Source organism: Cyrtonyx montezumae, unplaced genomic scaffold (genome assembly GCF_038088225.1).
Source record: "Cyrtonyx montezumae isolate F1298 unplaced genomic scaffold, pur_monq_1.0 scaffold_21, whole genome shotgun sequence".
Lineage (NCBI taxonomy): Eukaryota > Metazoa > Chordata > Aves > Galliformes > Odontophoridae > Cyrtonyx > Cyrtonyx montezumae.
The window spans coordinates 5,435,734-5,451,097 of NW_027071948.1; the positions used below are offsets into that span (position 1 = coordinate 5,435,734).

General features: G+C 50.7%; 3 protein-coding genes across 3 annotated transcripts; 2 read left to right on the forward strand and 1 right to left on the reverse strand.

The window, feature by feature from the left end:
• Nucleotides 1–1,240: 1,240 nt before the first annotated feature.
• Nucleotides 1,241–4,848, forward strand: MAD2L2 (mitotic arrest deficient 2 like 2). Its single transcript, XM_065738183.1, has 8 exons — nucleotides 1,241–1,797; nucleotides 1,964–2,082; nucleotides 2,293–2,364; nucleotides 3,207–3,307; nucleotides 3,428–3,522; nucleotides 3,634–3,707; nucleotides 4,071–4,163; nucleotides 4,343–4,848. The coding sequence occupies exons 1-8, from the start codon at nucleotides 1,692–1,694 to the stop codon at nucleotides 4,382–4,384; spliced, it is 702 nt and encodes a 233-aa protein (XP_065594255.1). The 5' UTR covers nucleotides 1,241–1,691; the 3' UTR covers nucleotides 4,385–4,848.
• A 1,149-nt stretch (nucleotides 4,849–5,997) lies between these two features.
• On the reverse strand, nucleotides 5,998–8,751 carry LOC136049721 (F-box only protein 6-like). Its single transcript, XM_065738185.1, has 5 exons — nucleotides 8,471–8,751; nucleotides 7,906–8,032; nucleotides 7,222–7,317; nucleotides 6,778–6,913; nucleotides 5,998–6,181 (listed from the first exon to the last, which is right to left on the reverse strand). Exons 1-5 carry the CDS (start codon nucleotides 8,727–8,729, stop codon nucleotides 6,017–6,019), a joined length of 783 nt encoding a protein of 260 aa, XP_065594257.1. The 5' UTR covers nucleotides 8,730–8,751; the 3' UTR covers nucleotides 5,998–6,016.
• Nucleotides 8,752–10,219: 1,468 nt separating this feature from the next.
• On the forward strand, nucleotides 10,220–13,191 carry FBXO2 (F-box protein 2). Its single transcript, XM_065738182.1, has 5 exons — nucleotides 10,220–10,484; nucleotides 11,634–11,760; nucleotides 11,853–11,948; nucleotides 12,252–12,387; nucleotides 12,589–13,191. Exons 1-5 carry the CDS (start codon nucleotides 10,238–10,240, stop codon nucleotides 12,721–12,723), a joined length of 741 nt encoding a protein of 246 aa, XP_065594254.1. The 5' UTR covers nucleotides 10,220–10,237; the 3' UTR covers nucleotides 12,724–13,191.
• The last annotated feature ends 2,173 nt before the right edge of the window (nucleotides 13,192–15,364 follow it).

Sequence of the window (15,364 nt, forward strand, 5' to 3'; positions counted from 1 at the left end):
CGTTATCCGGAGGCGGCGGTGACGGGATCCCCGCAGCCTTTGTCTCCTCCCTGGGAAAGTGTCCCCGTCCCCAAAAAGCAAAGGGAAAGCGGCTCAGCGGAGCGGCCCCGCCGGTGCTTACCTGTACTGGGCTGCCGGTCGGCACGGCAGGGCAGGGCTGTGTCCGGGTACGGGCGTGCTGGCCCCGGAGGAGGAGGAGGAGGAGGAGGAGACGCACGGAGGCAGTGGGGGAATGCGCAGCCGGAGCGGGGACGCCGGGACCCCGAGGGCTGCGGGGCGGTGGGAGGGGCGCGGGGTGCCCGGGGCGGGGACGCGCGAAGCACTGCGGGGGTGCGCGGCTGTGCCCGGGGCATCGTGCGGGGGTGGGGAGAGGGGGAAGACGTACGGAGGGGGCGGACTGACAAAGGCGAGGACGACAGCGGGGGGATCCCGCTCCACGCGTGGCGGAGGGACCGCGGCCGCAGCCGGGACCCCGCGGGGGAAGCGGGGACCAAAACGCACCGCGACGCCGCGGTCCTCCCGCCGCAAGGGGGCGCTGCGCCCGCGGTGACGTCACACGCGTGCGCCGCCAGCAGCGCCGGGCAGCGGGCGGGAGCGGCGGGCCGGTGCGGGGGAGCTGCGGCGGAGCGGGGACGGGTAAAGGCGGTGGTCGTGGCCGAGAGGGGCGGGGTCTGGGGGGGGTCTTTTGAGGTCGTGGGCGGGGTACGGTGTGGGGTTTGTGCTGAACGTGTGCCCAGGGGGGAAGGAGGCTGAGGGCAGCCTGGCCTGTGCCGGCGTAGTGCCATCCCTCTGTGCTCAGCACTGCTGGGGGGGCACAGAGGGATTGGGGTCACTGTCTCAGCAGGGGTTCAGTGTGGAGATGTGGCACCGAGGGGTGTGGGCACGGTGGAGTGGGTTGGGGTTGGAGTCGGTGATCCTGGAGCGCTTTTCTATCCTTGATGGTTTTGCTTAAAGAAAGGTAGAAGCTGTTACCTCCCTGTTTTGTGAAGTATTTCATTGGAGGTCTGAAAACCACGTCTCGTTGCAGCTGGAGCAGCTTGGCAGTTGGTAATTAAACAGCTGTTCAGAAGGACCAGGGCTTGAGAGAGCTCTGTGTAAGACATCTGTGTTCCTGATGGACCTGGAGCTGTTTAAGGACATGTTAGTTTTAGTCTGTATGCACTCAAAGAGTACAAAGAAAATAACGAAACACATTAAAATTTCATATTAAACCTATTAAAACAGCAGTCCTGTACATCGCAGCCTTAAACATGCACAAGATACTGACCTGTTGGGATGTGGAGCTCCAGCTGCTTGATTTTTTTGGTACAAGGTGCTCCATTTGGCCACTGAATGTGCTGTCCTTGTCACATGTTGCAGGACAGATTCCACATTAGGTGAATTATATGGTTTTGTGGGGGTTGTAAAGAGACTTGGGCAGCAGGGGAGTATGTGGGATGTCAATGGGAACTGTAAATCCTGCCCTGAATGAGAAGCTCACAGTATGAAGTGTGAGTCAGAACACAAAAAGATGCTGCCTTCATGTTTTGCACTACTGGTGGTTTTTGCTCACGTGTTACTGGCTGCTGAGGGTGCTTGAATCTTTCACAGCAGGGCCCTTGGGTTTGTGGTGGCTGTGTTCCTGTGCTTGTCACTGAGCTCAGAGGGCAGCTTGTTGGCACTAGGGAGGTGAAGCTCTCTCTGAGCTGACCATGTTAGACCATAGGAACCAAGAGGATAAACATTCTTCCTGTGATGCCTTTCAGGTTCTGGGCAAGATGACCACGCTTACAAGACAGGACCTTAATTTTGGGCAAGGTAATGTGTTTGTGCTGCAGTGTGAACTGGTGTGTTTGCAGGATGCTCCAGCCCTAAACTTCCCGCAGCTAGAAAGGAGATGAGATGTGTGCTGGTGTCTATAAAAATATCCTATGAATATGGTATCTCTCTGCAGCCTTCAGCATCTTCTACTTCTGTTTTTCAGTTGTTGCAGATGTTCTTTCAGAATTTCTAGAAGTGGCTGTTCATCTTATCTTATACGTTAGAGAAGTTTACCCTATTGGGATCTTTCAGAAGAGGAAAAAATACAACGTACCCGTCCAGGTAGGAGACCTTCCCATAGCTGAGAGCACAGCAGTACTCACAGCACGAGCAGATTGGGGCTGACAGTAGCAGAATGCTTCCCCAGCTGTGTGCAGGGCTGTAACACAAAAGCATGTTCTCTAGGAAGTCAAGAACTTTAAATCTTCCTTCTTAGTGTTGTCCTGGTTGGCATCAGAATGCAGCTCTGACTGTTTGCTCTCTTTGCTGCAGATGTCCTGCCACCCAGAGCTCAATCAGTACATCCAGGACACGTTGCACTGTGTAAAGCCACTGCTTGAGAAGGTACAGTCATACCAAGGACCTGAGCTGGGCAATTGTACTGCAAGTGGTTTAGACAGAAAACAGAAGAATGTGAATACTGCTCTCAGCTCAGAATGTTTCCTTATGTACTTACCATACACAGTGTACTAGTTTATAAAGTTACTAACCAAGAATAAAAACAGCTTTAATCCTTCCTTGAGGTTAAGGCATGCTGCTGAATACTGGCATTCAGTTGCTTCTAATGCATAAACATGAGGATCAATCTCTGTGTTTTCAATAAGCTCATCCTACATGTGAACTTAAATGCATTCAAAGGCAGGATGCAGAATTGAAGCACCCATCTGGCAGGAGAACAGTTGGAGTGCTGTGCTGTAGGCCAGAAAGCAGAGGTGGTTTGAACTCAAGCTTTTGGGAAAGAAAAGTGTGACCACGTGAGACGTTGCAAACCTTGCTGGCATCCCACATTCTGCATTATCTTCTCTCTGCAGACATTGTACTGCACTGAGAGGTTGGAAGTAGGTCAGCGCATGCTGCAGGAGTACAAAGCTGCTGGATGTGGCCAGTGGAATAAGTGTATCTTAACTTCCCCCATCGCTGCCCATTCCTGAGGGATGCAGTGACTCTACGCTTCCTCCTTTGTGCCAGAGAAGTACTGTTAGTAGGTTTCATCTCCCTGTGAGATAAGCTATCAATTTAACATCTACAGACTTAGCTTTGTAAAAGCATTTTTCCTGATCAGACAGGGCTCAAGGTTTGGATAACTGCTAGTGCTGCTCAATACTCTACCAGAAGTGAAACAAACTGAGGGCAGAAGACAGCTTGTTTTAAGGAAGGGCCTTTTCTAACTACATTTATTCTTCCAGAACGATGTGGAGAAAGTTGTAGTTGTAATCCTGGATAAAGAGCACCACCCAGTGGAGAGATTTGTCTTCGAAATCACCCAGCCACCTCTCCTTTCCATTAGGTAAAGATTCCATTCCCGTGCTTTCTCACAGCATCCAATCTGTGTCCTTAGAGATGTTCTGAAAGCTGCTCCATGCTGTGGTTCTTTGCTGGGTGTCACTAACAACTGCTGTCTCAACAGTTCAGAGTCCTTGCTGTCCCACGTGGAGCAGTTACTGCGTGCCTTCATCCTGAAGATAAGTGTGTGTGATGCTGTGCTCGACAACAATCCCCCAGGTAAACAGGTGCATACAGCCGAGTGGATTTGTTCAGTCAGAGATGATCACAGGCAGTGTCTGAGTCTCTGTTGGTTGTCCCCTGACCTGGAACCTGCCCTTTCTCTTACAGGCTGCACCTTCACTGTTCTGGTTCACACACGAGAGGCTGCTACACGCAACATGGAGAAGATCCAGGTGATAAAGGTAGGTGGTATCTTTGGCTGCCTTTTCTTGAGCAAGCTGCAGAGCAGAGAGTGGAATTCAAGAATGTTGGATTCAGTAAGGTTAAGGGGTGCTAGGTTGCTAGCTTCCTACGTGATGCATTTTGTGACTTTGCTTTGAATGTGTTAGAGTTTACACTGGTGAGGTGACAGCACATCTACCACACGCCAGCTGCAGGCAGCAGCTGCTGTGAGGCCTCAGTCACATTGTCCCAACACTTCCTGCACTGTGCCATCCCCATCACTTAATGTACTCCAAGTGCTGACCTAGCACTGAGAAAGTGAGCTCACCTTCCGGGCCCTGCTCACCTCTCTGTACATAAAGCACCTTGTGTTCCTGCCCTAGGATTTCCCGTGGATTCTTGCTGATGAACAAGATGTGCACATGCATGACCCCCGGCTTATTCCCCTGAAAACGATGACATCCGATATCTTAAAGGTGAGCAGAGCAATCTGCCCTGAGAGGTGGCTGAAACTGCATGTAGTGTGAAGGCTTCTCAGGTTAAAACACGAAACGAGGTTAACGAGGGGAGGTGCAGACTTCAGCCTGGTGCAGACCTTTCTCCGTTCACATACCTGGCTATCAAACAGAAACTGATAATTGCTTCTCTCCTCCAGATGCAGCTATACGTAGAAGAGCGAGCCCACAAAGGCACCTGATTTCAACTCTTTCTTTTCTTCAAGCCTCATCTGATCTTCCACTGGAGTAAGATCTCTCACAAACCATACCTTGATAGTCCAGTCTCTTCAGCTGGCCTTCTGGATGAATGTAGAGCAGCTGCTGCCTCTTTATTTCAAGTGCTCTTACCAGTGTATATAGAACTGACTTGGAATGTGGAGCCAGAGCCTGTTCCCATGTACACTCATGTGTGAGAGTGAGTAGAGGTTTCATTACAGTGAATCCCTGGGGTGGGATACAGCTGACTGCGGTCAGCTCTTTGTGCAGATCCAGCTCTTGCCTTAAACAGGACATCTCCATTGCACACTGCTAGTGCTAAACAGGGATCTGCTGTATGCTCCACTAGAGCAATGGTCTTATACCACGTGCGAGTGAGGCCTTATGTAGCATCTGTCCACTGTGACTGTCCCAAGTAGTCTTCAATAAATATCAAGTTTTACTCCAATTCGAAACAGGCTGAATTCTGTCCAAACCAACTGTTCCTTTAGTGAAGAAACATTTTTATTTTGTATGGAGGTTTGTATGCTGTCAGTTCCTAAGAAGGGCTGTACCACCTTGCTCTCCCCTTGTCACTGGGGAACCTTCATAGTGATGGTGTTAGAAGCGTGGTGGAACGTGTCTGTGCAATAGCACACTTCTCACCTGTCTCACTCGTAGCAGACAGCAGATGGGGGAAAACACTGCTCTCCTACCTCTGGCAAAGGAGTTGGAAGAGGGCCTTAATATCAGCTCTGTGCATACAGGGGTAGAAAAAATGGTTCTTAGAAGGTGAGCTAAGCTTGCTGGACAGAAAATTTGGTAAAGCAGCCAGCACAGCACCTCCCTGCTTTCTCTGTGTAAAAAATGCAAGAACACCACAGATCCAAGTTGTTTGTGGCTTTAACATTTTATATGAAGCTACTGTTCAGTACAAACAGAGTCCTTTGGTAGTATAACGTGGAAAAAGGCCAGCAGAGTCCAAAGGCACTTACACTGTAAGGCATCCACCTGACGGGGCTCCTTCCTCCTCTTTGTTCATTCCCACAATAACGGGCTGTGTTTGGACAGGGAAAGCACCGACCTCTTTCATCATGTGTGCTTACAGAAACTAAGGAATTAAATATCAGATTGCAGCATGTGTGGAAAAGGAAGGCGGAAGGTTGAATAATGCTGTGAAAGGTCTGATGTGAGAGATGCATCTTTATGTACATAAACTGGAACAGAAAAATGCTCTACAAAACAAGCCTGTCTGTAGAAGAGTCCTCAAGACAAGGGTTGATAATCTGAAAGTCTTTAGCCTTGCTATTCTTAAGTTGTATAAACGAGCTCCCAGTTAAGACTGCAATGTACTTGTGCTACAGCCAAGCACTACTTGCTAAAGACAGATGCCATATTTAAGTCCCCTAGTCTTCCTCCTATGGAAGGGCACCAGTAATTGCCATTGCTGTGGTGTGGGAGGACAGATGAAGACAGCAGCCCTTCCAAAGGGCTGGGCCTGCAGTTCTGCTGCCAACAAGGAGTGCTAGCTGCTTGTATTCCACGTCAGCTGTGCAAGACAAAGCCAGGATGTTCACCCAGAGAGTACAGACAAATAAGTGCACCTGAGACCACAATCTTGAGGTAAAAGAAAACACTTATATTGTGTCTTCATTTGCCTTCAGTGTCTGGGGCCCAATGGTGATGCTGCTGTTTGTCACCCTGATCCCGTACCATCCTGCCCAGAACTGGGTATCTTGGCCTCCGTGCTGAAACCAGATGTAACGAACTCCAGCTGGGTAATTGCTGAAGGTGTGGGAAATCTGTAGAGAAAGGAAATTTCGCTTATTTGGTCTAAATAAACCAGAGCCAACACTGAAGGTGGAACAATTAATACCATCTAATGAAAGCGTGTGTCACACCACTTTCATTGGGGGAGGAAAAAATAAAACAGCGTGTCCTGTTTGACTCAGAGGGGCACAAGGCTAAGCATAATGTTAAGCTTGATATTTGGCAGAGGTAATGATGTAAGAGGGAATCCACAGCTATTCAAACCAAGCCATTCAAACCACTCTACACAGACGACATAGGAAAAGTAACGCCTGCAATACTTACATCCATGCAGTAGTCTGAAGACAAAGCTTTTTGATTCAATATAAACAGGAGCTATGCTCCTGCAACCCAAGTTACTTAGAAAAAAAAAGCTTAAATAAAGAACAGACATACTTGAAGAGGCCCGGGGGGAAATCTCACACACCTACAAACTGAACCTAGATCTTTCAGAGCTTCTTCAACACTGTCAACAGCAAGAACTGGCTTACATGTGTTAGAGCAGAGAAAACAGGGCAACTTGGGAATTCAGACAAGATTCTTGCCACAACGGTGATGGAAAGCTGCCTCCTGGAGGGCTGCTGCTTACCTCTCTCCACATTGCGTCGCTCCACTGCTCTATGATCACTGGCTCAGGACAGAAATCGTCGAGCACAATGTAGTTTTCAGAAAGCAGCATCACTCTAAGTTCGTAGCGACAGCCGCAGTCAAATCTGGCAGCGTACCTGGGAGGGACAGGGAGCAATTGAGGAGCAGGGCTGTATACACACAGCATTGTTTTCCTTCCTGTTCAAAAACAGTGTCCAACTGGGATCGAGGAATGGAATGTCACCCTCGTAGCTGTGGAGAAGAGCTAAAGCATACAGCTGTCCTTTTCTGCACAGCACTGTCACCTTCTGGCACTGAATAAACCAAGGTTTACTCTACGGTTTACTCAAGAGCTACAGAGCCCAAAGGATAAGGAATTAATATCATACCACAGAAAGTTTACACCTAGGTCCTAATGCTAGAAATTCTCACGTTCAGTGCTTACCAGTCCTTGACCACAATTTCAGGCCGTTTCTCATCCATCAGCTCATTCCAGTAGCCTTCCTTCTTCAGGGAGATAAGCTGAGACTTCAAGCATGGCCTGCAACAGGAACAGAAACACTCAGAACAGCTTCACACAACACATCTCTCAACATCAGTTGAGAATCAGCTGGACCTCCCAGCCTGATTCCCACCCAGACCCTGAGCGCCCACGAGGCTGATGGGGCTGAGGAGCACCTTCATCCAAAGCCACAGCAGAAGGAAACTGCTCAGCTTCACCCCAGAAAAACAGGAATCCAACAACCTGGACCAAGAGAGGTTCCTATGTATGCCTAACAGATATTGGTTATGGAAAAGCAGTTAACAGCAAGCTGTTTCTGTGACTTAACACCTCGTGCTTCCAGAGGCGAAGAGCTTTGACTCTGCCAGGTGAACACATCTGATCAGCTTCCCAGACCTCAACTTTTGCCCACCACATCTGGTAGGAGGGCAGAGAAATTCAGCACGTGACGTGATTCGCTAATTCCTTCAGCAATATATTGCTCTTTAGATTGAAGAGTACTAAGAATTAAAACTTTTTTCGCCCTGTATGTGGCCTAAGGTTTGGAGTCCTGCCCCACGCCTTCAGTGCTCGTGCATCCAGGAAGAAGGAAGCAGTTTTCTCCCAGTTCCACATTGCAGCTCTTACCCGAACGAGGTGACGAAGTATTTGCGGACTTTTGAGTCTGGCAGCTCCTTCCCCAGAGGTCCAGGCATATCCTCAATCTTCCATTTATCTCCTTTATTCTTATCAAGATCCCAGTGCTCAAACTCCTCTAAAAATACAGATCAGCGTTAGGATTTCAGTTTTCTATAGCATCTGTGCTTCCCTTAAAGCATCTTCCCTTAAAGAGTGAGCTGCGGGAGCACATTAAGAACCCAGGTGAACTTCCTGCTGTGTTTTCCCTGTACTTAAGGGTGACCTTTACCACCGTGTTGTCACCGCTTTAGCACCAGCAGTACTGCAAGGTGGGGCCTCCCGTGGGCTGAGCAGAGCGGGACAGTCCCCTCCCTGCCCACTGCCCCCCCCCCGCCCGGGATGTGGTTGGCCTGAAAGCAATCACTGATGGTTTCACTGCCATATGACACAGGGGGTTCCACCCAAACGTCATTACGCAGCGCTTCCTCGTGGATCTGACTCAGTCCCACAGCCCCGAGACACTTCAGGGCACATCCCAACAGCTGCAAAACCCCTCTTTGCTCATCAAACCAACCTTCAGCTCGGGGGTTTTTGATCAGGTTCCTCTTCAGCTTGCTCAGCACGTAGAATATCTTCCAGTCCGCGACGCTCCTGTCCGAGCCCTGCGCGCAGAACCCCTCTCGCTGACATTTGCGTTTCCAAAGGGTGGTGAGATCCACCACGTCGCGCCATTGCACACACACCAGCCTGCAGACGCGGAGCAGGTCACGGACGGGCAGCAGGGACAGCAGCTCCACCAACACGTCCTCGGGCAGGTCGCCGATGGTGGCCATGGCCCCGCAGCACCGCCGGCAGAGACAGACGGGACGCGGCGGAGAAGGTCTTCCACCACCTGTAACGGTTGCGCGGCTCGAAACGAAAGCAAAAGCTGCGCTGCACGCTGCGTGCGTGCAGGGGGGAGGAGAACAGACCCCCGCTGTCACAGCCGCAGTCCCCACCCGCGATCCGGACGCGGATGTGAGGCCACGCGTGGCTCCTCCCGCAGCGGGCGGGGCGTGGGGCGGGGAGCGGCGGATCGGGGCGGGCTGCGGGCACCGGGAGCGGTGCGGGGATCCGCGGAGCGGCGGCCGAGGTAGGAACCGGCGGGACGGGGAAGGAAAAACAGCCCTGGGAGAGGTTACCCGAGGGGTTCGTGGCGGTAGGGAGGGGGAAAAGGAGGGACCCAAAAAAAGAAAAACACGGGGATTTGTAAATGATGCCGCGGTACAGATAGAGGAGAGAGCTGTGCTTCTGGGCTCGGAATTGTAGGTGTTGGAAGAGATCATCTAGTCCAGCCCTCTAGTCGACCTCAGGATGCTGTTTTCCCCCCCTCTTCCCTCCCTGCCCCACTTGGCCGTGCCGTCTTCCAGCAGCACGCCGGGATGCTCTGCCTGCTTTGCTGCTGTGGTTCCCTCCCGCAGAGTTTTTGGCTCTGTGCGATTCACTGCAGCTTCCCCGCATCGGGACACGGCTGAGACAAAAGCAGCGTCCGCGCATCCCGGAGCTGCGCAGCCCTCCCCGCTCCGCTCACAGAAATCAACCGCTGCCGATTTAACGGCGAAGGTTTTAAGCAAAGGAAAACGAACCGAAAATGATGCAGGTGACACTCTTACACAGCCTCATGACTAAGGAGATTCAGTGCCAGCCCCAAGGGAAGGAAGGCCGTCCTCCAGCCAGCCCCTGAGGGCGGCCTGGGCAGACAGGGGACTGATTCTGCCGTGATGGAGCATATCTGTTCTCAGGTGAATTGTTATTTGCTTCAAGTTGATTTCAGTAGCTGATGCTTGGATAAACGACAGCCTTCCCCAAAGAGGAACACTGCCTGACAGCAGCAGTGTGTCTGGTCCTGGATAAACCTCCTCTGTAGCCTCAGAACCGGGAAAGCATCAGTGCAAAATTGGAACAATGATGTCTTTAGATGACTCGTGACCAAACATAAGGGGAGCACTCCACCAGGATCAGACGAGACCCCCATGCAAGCACAGACAGATGGGAAAGCAGCCAGAAGGGGATGGAGGGAGCATCATGCTTGCCTAACCTAATGCAGATGTAGGCACACACAATGTTAATCTACTCACGTGCTTCAGAGTAGTGAGTTCATCAGGGTCCGGAGACCCTCAGGTTAGGAATGCCCCCCCATGTTATGCTGTACCTGCCTTTCAGATAAACGTATCTGTTTTCCCTTTTTTTCTAATGTGTTTGACATCGTGGGTAACAGGAGAGCCCATGCCGGGTGGAACACACTGCGTTACCGCTTCTTTCCCCCCCCTTTCTCAGAAAGGTCCATCCAGGGTGACCGAGGATGGAGTCCCTCCCTGAAGCAGTGCTGATCAGGATCCTGGCTTCCATACCTGCAGTGGATCTGGTGCTGGCGTGCCGCCTGGTCTGCTGCCAGTGGAAGGACCTGGTGGATGGAGCTGCTCTCTGGATCCTGAAGTGTCAGCAGGAAGGCCTCGCTGGAGCAGAGTCAGAGAACACAGACAATTGGCAAAACTTCTACTTCTTGAGTAAGAGGAGAAGAAATCTCATCAAGAACCCCTGTGGAGAAGGTGAGAGACGAGCATAACAAGGCCCCAGACTTCAGAAAGGGCCAGCTACTAGGAACTGGGCACCTCCAGTCTTTAAAAAAGACTTTGGTCGCCATCAGGTTGCGTTTTCCTCTTGCCCCAGAGTCAAATCACTTCACACATGCAGTCAAACCACTAACTGGGCAAGAAGGCCTTCTCTCAGAGCAGCCTTTGTGAAGGGCTGTACGTGGCATCAGCTTTATGTGAACCCCCACAGGAACACGAGTCACGTTTGGCAGAACTGTACTGGTAGGTGGCACCTGGGCTTCCAGATCACTTCTTGCCAATCCCTGACCCAAGAGATAAGCCTTCCCCTGCTCAGGAGCTCATTTGCCCTTAGCTCAGCAGGCATTTCATGCTTCCTTCCTTGCAGTTTGCATTTTGCTTACTCCAGCCCGTATTACTGAGCTGTGCACGTAGCACCACTTGCTGTTGTTTTATGATCTCTGAACTCCACTTGCCATCTGCACGATGTTTAGACAGAAGCAGCCTCATAACCCACCTCATAACCCAGGCAGCAGCAGATACATTTCACACCTCATAGACCAAAGCACAACACAGACCATCAACACACACCGCGTTTTTGTTTTTCTTATTTAAAAGAAGTGATTCTTCTGCAAGCTCTTCTCTCTGGCTGAGAGGAGAAGGATGACTTAAGGCCGTGCTGCTTCTGGCTATACAAGCATTTAACTGCATGCTAAAAGCTTTGAGAACAGCTCCAGAAGGCAAGGGATTTCATATATAATAGTTACTTGCCAACAAAAAGAATGAAACGAGGGGAAAAGAAATAAATAAGGGGATCAGCAGCTATCCCCAAGCAATTTCTAGAATAAGACACAAAAGCTCTGGGATGGAACACCTAAACCACCTCACTGTTTTCTGAAGGAGACCTGCAGCCATTTCTGTGGAGAACATTGATGTTTGTTACCATTCAATCAAAGTAAAGGGGTTTTTTTTAGGTTTTTTTTTTGGCCAGAGCTCTACTTAAAACATCTGTGATCCACATACAGCGTGAACACTGCCTGAGGCAACGTGTCTGTTCCAGGCCACAGAAAGGTCCCTGCTGGAGATACTGGGCTCTCCAGGCCCGTCAGCTATGGCCAAGCATTCTCTCTTCTCTTCCATTTGCAGAAGATTTGCAGCACTGGGGAGAGGTGGAGAATGGAGGCGATGGCTGGAAAACTGAAGAGCTCCCTGGGGACTTTGGGAAGGAATTCCCTAGTGAAGAAGTCCATAAATACTTCGTTACATCTTACGAGTAAGGCTGCTTGCTTCTCTTAATCAGGGGAGAGGATAATTTTGTCTCCTCTAGCCTCAGTTTGTGGTATCCATTACCCTCTTGTGTTTCAGGTGGTGTCGAAAGTCTCAGGTCATCGACCTTAGGGCTGAGGGCTACTGGGAAGAGCTGATGGATACAACCCAGCCAAAAGTTGTGGTGAAAGACTGGTAAGTGGCAAGGATGCTCTAGAAGTCCAGCAGAAAGCCTAGAGAGAGCAGGGATGTTGTACAACTGCACCAGGCCTTGAAGATCTAGCTCTCACCTCACTGCATTGCCTTTGGTGTTATTCTGGATGTGGGGCTGGGCTTGATCTTGGCTCAGAGAACTGCTGGTAGTCTCCCCAAGCTTCAAGCTGTTGGTGCACATGGCAGCCACCGAATAGTGGCTGTTCTTTTGGTGAATGAGCGCAGCAGTGGCTTGGAGCAAGAAGCATTCCTACAGGTGAGGCTGCTGCTTGGGTCTCCCTGCAGGTATGCAGGACGCAGTGATGCTGGCTGCCTCTATGAGCTCTGCGTGAAGCTGCTCTCAGAGAACGAGGATGTGCTGGCTGAGTACAAGAGTGAGACTATTGCTATCCCACAGGACAACGATGCCAGCTGGACTGAGGTGAGCGACCCCTCTGGAAGTATTTAATGGCTTCTGAACAGACCGGGGTCAATGTTCCTTCCAGTGACTTCTTTCTCACTGTAACTGTCCTCACTGGTACCCAAGCTGGTAGGTGTGGATGGGGCAGGTGGGAGTGACCCAGACCACGAAAGGAGTAGGTTCAAGGTAGCTTGACATTGTTTTGTCTCTCTCAACCTCTAGATCTCCTACACTTTTTCTGACTACGGTCCTGGGGTCCGCTTTGTCCGCTTTGAGCACGGTGGCCAGGACACGTTGTTCTGGAAAGGATGGTATGGGGTACGTGTGACCAACAGCAGCGTGACAGTGGAACCATAGTCAAACTGAACTGGGGCCTGCTTGCCAGAGCTGACTTCCCTCAGGCCATCCCATGAGCTTCGGATGGTTTCAGCATGGTGCTGCTTCTGGGCTGTAGAGCATAAGGCTCAGGTACAAATGTGCTTGCCAGAGGCCACCATCCATCTCTCCGTAAGGGTACTATGCAAAGAATAGGAACAGACTTAGGAAACCACCTTATGCTCAGTCTCACCCTTTGCACTGATATCCTAAGTCACGTGAGATCACCTCACACCAGAGAGAAATCACCCCAGCCACCAGTTCCCTGTCCCCCAGCCCCACGTGCCGTTGCCTGCCTTACACGAGCATGTCTGCTAAGCAGTGCTCTGGATCTGTTTTAATTTTGGGTGATGATAATGCCAAGCAGTGGGGACTGGATCCTTTTATCCTGCAATGTCCACTTGTAGGGAGAAGCGGTGGGAGCTGAATTCGCTGTGGTATCACTGTGGTCATGGGTTGATGGTTGGGCTGGATGACCTTAGAGGTCTTTTCAGTCTTTAATGAGTCTATGATTCTCCATGGGGCTCCTAAAAATCAGCTGAGGATAATTGCTGGGAGAGGGACAAGGACTTAGGGAAGCAGAAGCAAATTGGGAAAGAGGCCAGGAGCAAAAATAGTGTCTCTACCCCTTCCTGGCCTCTGCATGCTTCATGCAAATCTAGTACTGCTCTTTGCAGGCAGGAGAGTCACACCAAATTCTTCACACTGAAACCTGTCATTACCTCTATTTGATCTCAGTTCTTCCTGCCCACTATTAGTGTCTGCAGGAAGTACACAACTGCCTTCACTCCAGATGCTTACCAAGACAGCACTTTGTACATACACCCACCTGTGCCTCTCGCTGTCACTCAGGGCTGCAAACCACCATCCTGAGCAAGATATCTAAGCTTACCTGAGCCAAGCTTATCCCCACGTGCCTCGGGCACAGCCTTCCAAACCACAGCCAAGCCAGAGTGCAGGCAAACATAATAAAAGGAGTCGTATGCAGATCTTTGCTTGTGTGCTGAGTATGATTTCTTGTGCTTAATCATGCTTTTCTCTCTCCAGTGGAGAGCAGCAGCAGGCAGAGGTGTACTTAAAAGGTCATGGAGAATCCCAAGAAGGCTCCTGCTACATCCAGCTCTGACCCACACCCTCCAGGTATAGCTCAGCTGTGAGCTCAGCTGTTGTTCTGATGCAGGAGAGACTAGAACCAGCTCAGCTCCCTCCATTCCCTTGCACACAGTCACACAGTGCAGCTCTGTGCAGCACAGCATTTAGTGCAGCTGAGCCCATTTCTAAGCTGAATGTTGTTAACTCACTGCCAGAGCCCTGCCCCAAGGCCCTGGCCTGTCCCTAAGGATCAGAGCAGCAAAGGGATCAGTATACCAGGTCTGGATGCAATTGTTAAATTGAATCTCTCCTAAGCCATCATGTTTGAAGTCAGGATAAAGCCCAGGATTAAGCTTTCAGCTACTGTGTCCCTTGTAAATATAGGGTAGGACCACAGTCCCCACTTCAGGCTTATCTAGGCCAAACCACTCAGTGCACACAGCTCCCGTACAGCTGTCAGGGGCTTTTCTTCCACTGATGCTCACACTGAGGCAGCCTAGCTGTCCTGACCTTCAGTCAGTTTCAAGAGATGCTTCACAAGACGCTCAATGTCTTGCAGTTTCATGAACAAAAACAGCTCTGCTGCAGAGCATCTGCAGAACTGCCACTGACTCATAAGTTCATAAGTTCATAAGTTCATAAGGTTGGAAAGGACCTATAAGATCATCTAGTCCAACCATCCTCCTATCACTATCTCTACCCAACTACTAAATCAAATCCTTTAGCACCTCATCTAAACGCTTCTTGAACAGCGCTAGGGATGGTGCCTCACCCACCTCCCTAGGCAGGCCATTCCAGTGCCTGACCACTCTTTCAGAGAAAAAATGTTTCCTCACGTCTAATCTAAATCTTCCCCGGCGCAACTTGTGGCCATTCCCTCTCGTCCTGTCATTATTTATCAGGGAGAAGAGGCCTACCCCCTCCTCACCACAACCCCCCTTCAGGAAGTGGGAGAGTGCAATAAGGTCTCCTCTGAGCCTCCTCTTCTCCAGACTAAACAATCCCAGCTCCCTCAGCCGCTCCTCATAAGACTTGTGCTCCAGACCCCTCACCAGTTTTGTTGCCCTTCTCTGAACACGCTCCAGGGCCTCAATGTCCTTCTTGTAGTGAGGGGCCCAAAACTGAACACAGTACTCGAGGTGCGGCCGTACCAGAGCTGAGTACAGGGGGATGCTCACCTCCCTGCTCCTGCTGGCTGCACTATTTCTAATACAGGCCAGGATGCCGTTGGCCTTCTTGGCCACCTGGGCACACTGCCGGCTCATGTTGAGCCGAGCATCAACCAACACCCCCAGGTCCTTTTCCTCTCTACATTCTTCAAGCCATTCTGCCCCAAGCCTATAGCATTGCATGGGGTTATTGTGGCCAAAGTGCAGGACCCGGCACTTGGTCTTATTGAACCTCATCCCATTGAGCTCAGCCCAGCTGTTCAGCCTATCCAAATCCCTCTGAAGGGCCTCCCTACCCTCAGGCAGTTTGACACATCCTCCCAACTTTGTGTCATCTGCAAACTTACTGAGGGTACACTCAA

Excerpts from the sequence above, each read along its gene's own strand:
- LOC136049721 (XM_065738185.1), bottom strand. The coding sequence starts at position 8,729 with ATGGCCACCATCGGCGACCTGCCCGAGGACGTGTTGGTGGAGCTGCTG. Across the intron at positions 8,033-8,470 it reads CAAAAACCCCCGAGCTGAAG|AGGAGTTTGAGCACTGGGAT; the intron begins GTTGGTTTGATG and ends CTGTATTTTTAG. Across the intron at positions 6,914-7,221 it reads GAAATTGTGGTCAAGGACTG|GTACGCTGCCAGATTTGACT; the intron begins GTAAGCACTGAA and ends TGTCCCTCCCAG.
- MAD2L2 (XM_065738183.1), top strand. The coding sequence starts at position 1,692 with ATGTTAGACCATAGGAACCAAGAGGATAAACATTCTTCCTGTGATGCC. Across the intron at positions 1,798-1,963 it reads GGACCTTAATTTTGGGCAAG|TTGTTGCAGATGTTCTTTCA; the intron begins GTAATGTGTTTG and ends TCTGTTTTTCAG. Across the intron at positions 2,365-3,206 it reads TAAAGCCACTGCTTGAGAAG|AACGATGTGGAGAAAGTTGT; the intron begins GTACAGTCATAC and ends TTATTCTTCCAG.
- FBXO2 (XM_065738182.1), top strand. The coding sequence starts at position 10,238 with ATGGAGTCCCTCCCTGAAGCAGTGCTGATCAGGATCCTGGCTTCCATA. Across the intron at positions 10,485-11,633 it reads CAAGAACCCCTGTGGAGAAG|AAGATTTGCAGCACTGGGGA; the intron begins GTGAGAGACGAG and ends TTCCATTTGCAG. Across the intron at positions 11,761-11,852 it reads TACTTCGTTACATCTTACGA|GTGGTGTCGAAAGTCTCAGG; the intron begins GTAAGGCTGCTT and ends CTTGTGTTTCAG.